Below are 12,281 nucleotides of genomic sequence, written 5' to 3' on the forward strand. Positions count from 1 at the left end.
AGCCTGTGCTGTAGATGAGTGGAGTATTCATTTTCTATTTGTTTGGCTCTTGAAATAATTTTTCAACATAAGGTTTTTTCCAGCTGAGAGTCAGTGGGGTACATTTCTAGAAATACGAACTGAAAATTACCGTGTATCATTACATTTCTGTAAGAGTTAAAATACTTCCATTTTCTTCTTGAACTCAGGTCTCATTTCAAAAAGAAAATATTGCTTAGATTTCTGCATCCAAGTTCTGCCTGCTCTGTGTTAGCATACAATTGTTAAGAGATGCCTCTGACTGATTTAAGGTGCAAACAAGACCAAAATGAGTAGTGCAGATTTTATTTAATTGTTAATGTGAGGTGGAGACAGCAACAGGAGTAGGAGGAAGATGGGGAAGACAAAGAGTGAGAGATTCAGCAAGAGATACCACCGCATGGATTCCTCTGGCATCCTCCTCATTCTTCTGGTTCTCTCAGTCTGGGGGTCCCAAAGTGCTCTTTGGGAGGTGCCCCTCATTTCCAGGTCACCACTACCCATGAGGCATAGATGCAGTTCCCACAACTTGGAATGGCATGTGTGTCAGCAGCTGTTTCCTTTCTCACCGTTTGCCATGGTGGGAATTTTTGTCTGGATAGGTTACCCAGATCTGCCTCACCAGGCATCCCCATCTTCCTGCCTTTGCCATCTGCACTCTTCCCACTGTCCCACTGCACAGTGGAATTTGTCCAATGTGCTAATTCCAAACCTTCACCTCCATTTAGGTCTGCTGTTATTGCCTCCCTGTTTGCCATCTGTGCCTTTCTTCAGTTCCTGTTGTGGTGGCTTGTTTTACAAGAACTTCCTATTTTCACAGAGTTAGAGTCAGTTCATTGGGCTCTAGAAGTCCTTTCACCCTGATCCCTGGAGAGGCAGAGCATATCCAGCAGGACATACAGTGGGATTTATTGGGCTACCAGTCAATGGCAGTTCTGGAATTGAAAGCTGGTGTGTCTGCAGTCATTGCTCAGTACTAGTTTGATACTAAATCATGCATCAGAAGGATACACAGTATTTGGCAGCAATCTATGATTTCTTTCTGACTCATGTAGAACTAATTTTCAGTTACACAAATTACAGAGGCAAAAGAGGGGGAAAAAACCCACTTAAATATTGTTCATTTCTTTTGGCCATTTCTTTGATCCATGTTTTTTATCTGAGAGGAAAGTGCTGTGTCTAATGGGAAACTCTAATATTTTATGAAACAGCGAGACTTAAAGATCTTCTTAGGCAATCAGTACTTCAGCAGAATGAAACACTGTTGCAACAAAAGGAAAATTATACACCAATTATTTACCCAGTCAGGAAAAGTCATGCTCCATAACATCAAAGGGCTTCAATTAATGAAATAATAGAGAGTGAACTGTTTTTTACCAGGCCAGAAAATGTTTATTCATCAAAATGCCACAGGCCAAGAGCTGGAGACTGTATTTAAGATTATAAATCCAGAGCAACACATGTATGTGACTATATGTGGTTGATTCTAGGAACAGACATGAACAAATAGCTGTGTAATGCTTATGCAAATTTAAATGAGTTGTTGCAAGTAATTAACTCATCCTTACTATCCTTCAAATAATGTTTTCTGTATTACTGGGGAAATATTTTTTCAGTCTGACTAGTCTCAGCTCATGTATTTGTTTGTTTTCTGTACTTTTCCCAATCTCCAATAATTCTGCTAGTTTTCCTAAACTTCAGAACTCTCCCCTAATATTTCCTCTTGCATGGGTTTCTTTATTTGAAAATCCTTAACTGTTTTCTCTAAACTAAGCAAGCATTCAAAGCAAAGATGGCTGAGATGGCAATTTTTAACTTTTTTTTTCCCAGTAGTATGTATGACTAACAGTCTTCTGTATGTACCAGGCTAACTGAATCTTGAAAATTAACTTCTCCCTGTTTTATCTTTGGCATGAATTCCAAGGAAATTGATATGCAGGGCAGGAAATACAGAACTGTTAGAATCTGAATCATCCCTTATTCCAACAACTTCTTTATGCAAAAAAGTTAGGGCACAAGAAAATGGATTAAAAAGGAAAGGTTACCTGGAGGTGGGGTAACAGCGCTGCAGAAAAGCCTGGGAATATGTAACAGGGAGGTGAGAGGAATTCTTTCAAAGCACAGGAAGTCCACAAAGACTCAAAAGGGAAAAGTGAATTAGTAGGAAGCAGTGCATGTAATGTATTAGTTGTCTTGTAGAAATGCTCTCTTCTCAAGTACTTTTTTGCTGTGTTTTACTCTTGACAGGAAGCCTGTGTAAATCTTGCTCTGTGTTCAGCTGCCCCACACTGGGTGCATAACAGCCACTGCATGCCTCTGCACATGTAACCCATGAAACAGGAATGCACTTCCAACCATTATGGAAGGCTAGGGGGAAAAATGTAGTAGTTCCAGGCTCTGAGCAGCTCTGTTAGAGGTTCATATTGAGGGCTTACCCCTCAGCTCCCCTTTTCTGTGCAACCTAAGGGCAACTGGGATTCAAGAGGGGCAATTCAGACAGGTCTGTCACATGACACCTGAAAACACTGGAAGAAAACTTACTTTTTAACTCTGGCTGAAAGTAGGCAAGATGTAGGTTCATGGAGTTTCACAGCATGGGGATTTTATCTGTAATAATTTGGCATCTTACATCTGCCACTCTAATCCTCCATGTCTTTATATAGAATCTAAGCAAAAACTGATGACAAAGGAAATCTGAGATTTATTCAGAATTTCAAGGGAAAAAAATTTAAAATCATTGGAATGAAATAGGAGATGCATACATGAATAGAGTATCAAAAGGAAATATTTTTTCATTACTAAGTGCCTCCAGCAGCCTCCTTCCCTTCTTTAATGACATGGAACAGTCTATGCCTTATTACTTCTTCCATTTAATCTTGTTAATGCAGTCTGTTAAGACTCCACTTTTGCAACAGCACAGGTGTAACTCAGAGTAAGTAGGCTGGTAGGAAGACTACTGTTCTGCTCCTGGAAGTCTTATTTATTTATTTATTTACAACAAAATGTGTGATATTCAAACCAACATAAAAGTTAACGCAACTGGTGAGTTGAAACATTTTTATTCTTCACTTCCTTAACATTATGGGACATTGCAATGAAAAATAAAGAGGGAGATATTAAACATGTTGTTCAAGTCTACTTGAGACAACTGTACTTGGAATTTTTCTAAGAGTAATTCTTCCTACTGTCTTTAAAAGATGGCAGATTAAATTGGTAAGTAGACAGCTGGTAAGTACAACATTTTTTTCAAACAGCAACAGATGAAAATCCAAGAATATCTCCAGCTGATTTAAATGCTTTTCAAAAGATGGAGCAAAGATTTAAATAGGAATGTGCAAAAGTGGAAATCCATAGTGATAATCAAAATTATGAGGAAATATGAAGAAGTTCAAGAAGTATTAAGAAGGCAACATCAGAATGATTTCAGAATCATTTCAGGTTGAAATCACTACTATTGTTTTATATTGCTTGTGTCTCTCATAATTTTGCCTTGTAGGAGTTCTATTGTGTCTAAAGCAAGGTATTGCAAAAAGTGGTGCAGGAAAGTGGATGGGAAGTTGTTCCTTTGACTGTAGTGGCAGCCACACAAAGTGCCAGATATTGCAAGTCTGACCCTCATTTTGCTGCAGTGCTCTAGTCTAACAGTGCAGCAAGCAGCCCTCATTTCCCTTGAAGATTTTGCATGGTGTGGAATTCTAGGTTTGAGTGTTACTGAAAGTGTAGGAATTTGGGGACATTCAAATGAATCTGGGCAGGTAAAGGGGGAGGAGAGGAGGGATGCAAAGGTTGTCAGTGTGCTGCAGCTGCAGTCTGGTAGCAAAAAGCTGGAGAGGATGCTGCTACAGACAGAGCTAAAAATAACCAGTACACCCTCCTTCCACTATGAGATGAATTAAGTTTTAAGTTCATTTCCATCCCACTCCAGCAAGCAGTAACACTTGGCTGGGTGTGAGGAAAGATAAGGTTGTGTGTGATCCCACAGCCTGGAAAACAGCATGTTCCTGCAGCATCTTTCTCTGTGTTGCTCAGCTTTGTAAATGTACAGCAGAGATCTGTGCATATCTGACACAGAAAATTAAGGTCCTGACTACTGTTTGACCCTTTCAGCCAGCTTCAACATGCAAAATGGACTGTAAGTATTTATCACGGTATCTGAACTCTTTCTCTGAAGAGTTCATTAGTCCATTTGTTCAGAAGGCAGATGTGGATTGTTGTATTCAGGAAACAAGAGGTCAGAAATACCTGGCACACTCTAAGTTGCTTTCTGACTAAGGAGAAATAGAAAGGGAGGATAATATGTCCTGCTAAATGCTTGATATATTATAAAATATTTTAAGTGAAATTATGACAAACATTTTGGCAGAGTGAATACTATGTGTGATTCTTATAGGAGAGAACTTTGCTATGTATTTTCTGTATAGGCAGCTCTTTTTCAGCCAAGTGCACTTCCACTGTTATAGAGTATTGCATATTCACCACTACTCAGTCATCCTGACCAGCTTATATAAACATTAGCTAAAGCTGCTGGAGATTATTTGCAGAACATTGGATCTAATGAAGTCAAATATAGGATAGCTTGGGTAGTATAATATTTGGGATTAGCATAATAATCTCTTTAGGGAAAGTGTGCAGTATCAGCAGAACCATTGTTTGAGTCTTTGAGGGAAACATAAACTGTACCATAATAATTCAGCATATATTCTATTCTCAAATCTTTCCCTATGAACAGGGCAAGTTTCTGAGCTTTTTAGGGAGCCCAGGATAAGGCCTTGATCATTTAGCTAAGTAACTTTGATTTAACTCACACGTGGAGCCCAAATCATCAGTTTGGCAATATGTTTTTGCTGTGTAATGACTTGTGTTACTGTACAACCATCCTTTGAAGTTACACACATAATTTCCATGAATTTGAGTTGCAGGGGAAAGGAATTCATGGATTAATATAGAGACATTCACACTGAGAGGCAATGAAAATGCTTCCATACAGATTTACAGAGTGCTAAGTGAGCCACCAGAGTTTGCTGATCCTTTGTCACTTTCTGACCTGTATGAGCACAGACTTTCAGGGATCACGTTTTGAGCCACAGCTTCTGACAAGGCACCTGAATTCTGTTTTTTGGGATCTGGACAGTGGGCTGTACTTTGTATTCACTGCCCAGCAGAGCATTCAAGCAGTTCTGCCTCTCTTCTGCTGTCGTCCTTGCCTGTGAACCATTCCAAAATATCTGGGAAAGCCCTGAACACTTGTGCTTATTATGCACTTCAGCCACTCTGCTTTGTCCAGATTAAAGAAACAAACAAGCTTCTAGGTGGCAATTTGTGTACCTTTGTCAGATTCCTAATCTCTTGGTGTTTCACCAAGGGCTGGGCTGACATTTTTGACAACAAAGCATATGGTATTTTACTGGAGTCCAGGAAATTACAGCACGAATCTTGCAATAACCCAGTGAAAATCCAGAGTTGTTGTTAATTTACAAATTTACAAATTTTTTACAAAATTAGAAATTATTTTAATTGATTGAAATAATCAGGTCTACAGAAAATAAAAAAAAATCCTGTGATCCAAAGTGTATAATTATCTCCACATTATATCACTGCTCTTAAAATTGTTACCTTTTTTTTGCTCACAAGTGCCTTTGCTTCACAGAGAAACATCCAGCCTTGCAGAGGCTTGAAGTCTTTGCTCCTGTCTAAGTTATGATAAAAAGCTAAGGGTATAAAAGCATTTCTTTTAAAAAGATTGTATCTCTTGCTCTAATAAAAGATATTAAATCTATCTGAAAATCTCATCTCATCTGTAACCCTGGATCATCACAAATGTAACAACTTTCTGCTATTCACAAATTGTTAAATTATAGTCTTAGATCCACCGTAGTTATTACACTTAGGAAAGGAAAGAAACAGTATTTGAACAAAACATTTTTTCTTACTTCAGTGCTTATTAGCACTAAAGATTGTTATACTGTGCTCATTTTTTCTCCTTATAATTTCACCTTCTCTGCTGAACATAAAGGCAAGTATATCATTCTTTCCAGACTTGTTCCAAAATTACTGTGTAGCAATAAGATATAAAAAGATGATATAATATGAACAGCTTTAAATTACCTTTAGCTGTGGAGCAGCTGTAATAATTTGAACTCATATTCAGCTATTTAAAACCATTTGACAATGTTCAGTAAATATTACTATTGCCATGGAACTCAGAAAGGCATGTTCCGAAGTATTTACAGAGCAGATATAAGCATATTTCTTCATACACAAAAAGACTAATATATAGCATGTAATTTTAAAACTTTTTGTCACTCTACAACATTATCACACATATTTCTAAGGTTTGATCTTGTGTTTTAATAGATTTTAAATGCACACAATAAGGATGCAGAGAGAAACTACATAAAACATGCCATTAAAAAAACTTTAGGTTTTAAAATACTCTTTTTCAGTAGTCTTTGGAGTAGGCATGCAAAAGGCAGAATTGATCTGTAAGGAGAGCTGGTATACAATTCAGCATGGTTTGGGTTGGGTTGGGGTTTTTTTGGAGGGTTTTTGTTTAATTTTTCCCCACTGGAAAGTCATGAAAGAAGAAGGGGAAAAGAAAAAAATCTTTACCAAATAACCTTCCAAGTGATATTGGTTATAAACTAAAAGAACTTCGTCTAGGAATGTGAGACAATGAAAGAAATCAGACATGACAATTGCATGCACTTATTGGAAAAAAATACTTTTTTTGCACTAATGTACCAAATTTCTCTTTTGAGCAATGATCTATCAGATTTCTCAATATCCAAATTCTAGGGCTGTTGATTACCTTGAGACTCAAGACACGTTTTTATGTATTATGTACAGATGATATCTAATATCTGTGCCCAGTGAGACACAGAGATAGACAAGAACTGCTGCTTCTTGAGATTTGTGTATCTGTGCTCATGAGATGTAGGACTGGCTTATTTGAGAACCATCAGCTTTGCAGAGAGTCTCTGTTGCTATAACAAAGCCAGGGGCCAGACCCACAGTCAGAGCTTAATGTATCTCTGTCCAAAAGTGCTAAGATTTTATGAAAACATTACTTTTCTGGGTTAACTGCACCATATCGGTTTCCTCTAATGGCTCATTTGGGTTATAATTGACAGCTAATGTTCCACAGACATTAATTAACATTATCTGGAATTAATTAACTTGCTGAGATATTACTAACTATATAGGTCCCACTGCATGAGGTAGGACAGAGGCTCTAAACATAACTAGTATCCTCAGCTCTATATTTTCAGATTATTAAATGCAAAACACCTGACATCTTGCTGAGAAGCTAGAGAACATCTATTCCAGTAGCAAAGGGGATGCCAAGATCTCATTGCCAGCCTAACTTACCATGGAAACTTCTACTTACAGTTACATGCAAGGAAAAAAAGCATTTCCTGCTCACCGAGGTCAGGATAAAAAAGGCAGAGTTGGCAAGTAGATAAAAATGGTGAATGCACTTAATTTGAAACCAGTTAGGAATAGAAACATGGAAGGGAACTAGGCCAATCTACCAGGCAATTTTCAAGGAACTCCAACAAAAGGGTGATGGGAATTCTTGAAAGGTAAAGCAGCTGGTTTTTTTCACTATCAGTTCTCTGATTAGCTTTGATGCTTCCAAGTGCAACCTTTCCTGGATCTACAAATTACAAAAAGGACTTCCTTTTCAAAGTTTTTTGCCTGGCATGCTTTATTATCGTCTTTTGATCAAGAACCGAATACTGAAAGCTCAAGTCTTTATTTCCCCTTAAACCAAAACTACAGGTCTGTGAGATTATAATCCTGTCTTTCTCAAGTGAAGATCTTCAGATATTAAACTGAAATTATATAAAATGTGAGCTTTGTTTGTCTCTGTTGGGCATCATGTGCATGTGACTGACAATCCCCACAAATACACATCTGACACGTCTGCCTTGTTGACTCTTACCTTCCTTTCAAGAGGAATTCAGAAAACTGTCTCCCATTACAGATTAATTCCTAATTTCACCCATATAACAGCTTTTGAAACCTGATTGTTTTCCTGCCTTTAGGATTTTTTTTCCTGCCTTTAGGATTTTTTTTCTTTCTTTCTATTGGTGAAAGAAAGAAAACCCATCAACGAACTTTTGATTTTTCTTGTGGCACATTTGAGCTAATGTTTAGTTTGAAGATGTTTCTAATGACCAATTTGTTTATATGTAAGTGCTCATTTCGAATATGTGAGACAATTTTAGATTTGCTTCTTTGATAGAATTCCACTCTTCTTTCTGTTTTCCTGCGAGACTGAATTAGATTCCAGGTTGTTATCCCATCATCTGTGGATGAGAATTACTAGTAGATTTAATGTAGATAAATGTAGATTTAATTAATTTCCATTGTGGCATTACAACTTTTAGACTGTCCCATAAAACTGGAGGCAGTATCCTATCCTAAAGAACTTTCAACCTCAATATAGAATAAGAGATGAGTACTGCAGAGGCATGACTCTGTGGTACTGAGGAAGGATGTTACAGCAGGTGGTAGGGGGCAATCACTGTGCAGCACATATCCAAACATTATAAACATTTTTTAGACATTAGGGTGATAGTGGGTTTGCAGGCCTTTATTGAATGGTGCATCTCAATGTGCTTACTGAAAAATTGGACAAGTGGGCTCAGATTGAGATTTGTTTGAAAAGAGGTGGGAGCCATTTTTCTTGCTCATAGAATAAGAGGAAAAATTGGTGAAAAGACAAGGGGAAAGACTTTCAAAGTGGAGCTCAGTAGTTTTGCTCTAATTCCTTCCTCAAGTTTACCACACTGGGATTTCTCCCAGTGGAAGTTTGGTTCCTGAGCTGGTGACAGTTACCATTGTGGCAGCTCCACTGTTGTTTGTTCATTAAATTTTTGCCTTCAACACTTAGGAAGCGGCACTTGGTCAATGCCTTTTATATTTTTAAGGAGTTCAGAAGAAAGCTGCTTATTTATAACAGCTGTAAAGAGAGTCAGATATACAGCTCCCTGAAATGTTTGTTGGTTTAATAGGTGAAGGGAGTAAGAAGAATAACATAAGATTGTAGGTGGACAAATAGAACCAGAACGTGCAAAAAGAGTAGTACCCTGTGCCAACTACTAATGCCAAGGCAGTGTGTTCAATCCCCATACATGCCACTCACTTAAGAGTTGAACTTGAGGATTCTTGTGTCCCTTTCAACTCAGAATATTCTGCAGTCTGTGACCTGTGATTATATCTGCAAAGGAAACGTGGTATGCTGTGTATGGTTCACTACAGTACCTCAAAACCCTTCTGGGAATACAGTGGGTTCTTTTTTATCTGACCTGTACAACCAAGATGTCTGTTAGGAATCCTGAAATTGTTTGGCTTTTTTATGAAAGAAATGTCTGGGACAGGCGCAAAATACATTTTCCCAAACTTATTTAAATCCCTTCTGTGTCCTAAAGATGTCTTTTCTTTGAGTTCTCTTAATGAGAAATGGTAGCAATTTCCTAGACAAACCTAAAATTACTAATTTATAGAATGGTTATTTTCAAATAAAGGTTTGAATTAACTGAAGAGTCGCAAGTCTAAAATATTTTTTACATATTAATTGAAACACAAAGCCTTAGCCTTTAGGTACTTGATCCACAAACACCATGAATGTAGAGCTTATAACTGAGACTCATGCATGGAATTATTGTTTGCTTACAGTAAAAAGTACTGTGCTAAATCAGTGTCTCAGGACCAATTCTTCTCTCTCTGTTCCTATCAGAGTTACAAATGGTATGTGCAAGTCACATTAAAAGTACCTTGATATTTTTGTGGTGGTTTTTTTTTTTTATCTCTGCCCTGTCTTTTCCTGCAGATTTATTTCAATTCTCATTGTAGTTCCTGCCTCTGACATTGACATACGTCAATTAAACATAAAGCAGCACATGGTCCCAGAGCTCCATCCACATGACTCTCAAGCAGAGACCTGTGAGCAGTTACTCAAAGTAGCCTCACAAACAGCAGTGCCTGGAGGCACATATTTAAGTGGGTTTTTTTATCCCAGTGGGCATAAGGCATAGGAATTTTTGAGCAGGGCCAACCCGGAAAAATTTCCAAAGAACTGCAAGCACTTTTTTATTAAGGAGTTCCTCTGTACAATATGGATTAGGAGCAGTTTTAAAACTTGTTTACTTGCCCAACCCTTAAATTATGCTAGATCAGAAAGAGTATGTCAGGAAAATGAGCTCACAGTGGGGAGCTAAAGCCTCTTCAGCCATCCATATAAGTTCCTCTTGCCAAGGGAATAGTTAATTGACTTTCCAGACTAGAGTCCCTGCTAGTGTTCCCCGTGTGCAGTTTACCCCTTCAACCTCTACACTAAAAAGGAGGATAAAGCAGTAGGGTAGGCACTGCACCTTTCAGAGGGAAGTGTGGTGGTGGCTCACTGGGACACAGAACTGAGTTTTAGTTGTTTAACTACAGGGTGGTGGGAGGAAAGAAGGAAGGAAGGAAGTGGTAGGAAGGAAACTTCTGGCTTCTGCTAAAAGAGACAAATGATAATCATAAGTAAAAACAGGGCATAATCCAGGCTATATGATTATATTTTCTCAGTATCCACTGTGCAAGCATATTTGGTGCTTAGATTACAATGTGCAGTCATTCTTAAGCATGGGTTTTTTCCAGTTTTTTTAATCTTTTTAACAGCCCACAAGTTTGAAATGGGATGCTCTTTTTAGGATTAGCATCTGGACAATAATCTTGTTTCCCTGTCTCAATCCATTTTAGAGTTAAATGTGTCTTGTTAAACGTACTAACAGTTACCTATCCTTGTGCTTGGGCTAGTTCTACTAAAAAAGCTTTTCTACTCAAGGATTTGATGGGTGACTTGAGCTGCAGAGAACTGCTGGTGTTCCTGCCCTGGGCATGGAGAAACAGCAGCTGCCAGGAGCACTTTGCAAATGTGATGCTGCTTCCAAGAAGGAGGAGAATAGCATGGAGGCATGCATCCTACACAGAAGAAAATGAAAGGGAGAGAAAATAAGTTTAACATTTCTTCTCAGTTCATCTGACTTAAATAAAGGCACAGTTTTTCCTTATGTGTCTAAGTATTTGCTCCTACAACATCATCAAAGGAAAGACACAGGATTCAAAGTAATTGAGAGAATCAAACAGTTGCATTAGCAAAAAAAAAAAAAAAAAGAAAGATAATGAAATGTGTTTTCCCTCTCAGAATCAGATGACCACTATGTTTATAAAAGGATCTGAAGCACATACATATTTAAGCATTTTTCAGACTGTACCTGACTCTCCCAGCCCACAGCCACTGGCTGCCTAAACTCCATCTCTGGGCCTTGCCTGCTAATGACCCAGTGTCAAAACAAGTTGTTTGAGGAGAGGAAGATTAAGCAAGCTTTTACCCCCCTGTCTCTGACACTGGTATTAGTATCTTCATGTCTTGAATGTAATTTGAAGAAAGTGAAAACTTCATCATCTCTACTCTGCTTTAAAAAGGGCATCAAAATACATCCTGCATCACTACCTCAGAATAATGCAAAGTCACAAATATTTGAAGCATGTAGGAAAGGACGATCCAGATTATTCTTTAGGACCCTTAATGACTGTCATTAGCAATAATAGTTATAAAATTAGCCATTTGAAAAAGAAAACTTTAAAAAAGGAACATAAGAAAAAGCTCACTAATTGTGAGACATTTTAAAATGCTGAAAAGGTTTGTGGGATGTGGCAAAAACTATATAATGTGAAGCATTTAAAATTTGCCAAACAAAAGCATTCAGAAACAAGACGTACAATTCAAAGCGTTTTTGTATTGTTGGGGTTCAACTGGTTATCTACTCTCTGTTTCTAAAGATCTCATTTTGAGGAAAAAAAGAAATTAAATACGATTATGTACCCAAAATATCTGTCTTGTTTTCTCTTTCAGCACAAATTGAAGTAATACCATGCAAAATTTGTGGTGATAAATCCTCGGGAATACACTATGGAGTCATCACATGTGAAGGCTGCAAGGTATGAGATTTTAATACAGCATAGTCATCATCATTTGCATTAGCCTCAGGCACCCCTGTACAATGATACACTCTTACAAGCTTTCAAACAAGTGGTGCCAAAGGCTGTAAAGCCTACTGATGAAAAAGATGTATTTCATGTCTAATTTTCCTAGTTGCTTTCCATTTTATCAAATAGTCTCTAGAGCTACCTCCTTGTTTGAAACATGTATTAATTACATCTGGTGCAGTGTAAGTGCTGACACCAACAGAGGCTGGCAACTGTAAGTCACA

General features: G+C 37.8%; 1 protein-coding gene across 1 annotated transcript in view; it reads left to right on the plus strand.

The window, feature by feature from the left end:
- Window positions 1-12,281, plus strand: part of RORB (RAR related orphan receptor B) — a 131,052-nt gene that overhangs the window by 84,063 nt on the left and 34,708 nt on the right. Inside the window, exon 2 of the mRNA XM_050986891.1 lies at window positions 11,924-12,009. Coding sequence (XP_050842848.1) covers window positions 11,924-12,009 — 86 coding nt within the window. The remainder of the gene's footprint in view (window positions 1-11,923; window positions 12,010-12,281) is intronic.

Source organism: Serinus canaria, chromosome Z, assembly GCF_022539315.1.
Source record: "Serinus canaria isolate serCan28SL12 chromosome Z, serCan2020, whole genome shotgun sequence".
Classification (NCBI taxonomy): domain Eukaryota; kingdom Metazoa; phylum Chordata; class Aves; order Passeriformes; family Fringillidae; genus Serinus; species Serinus canaria.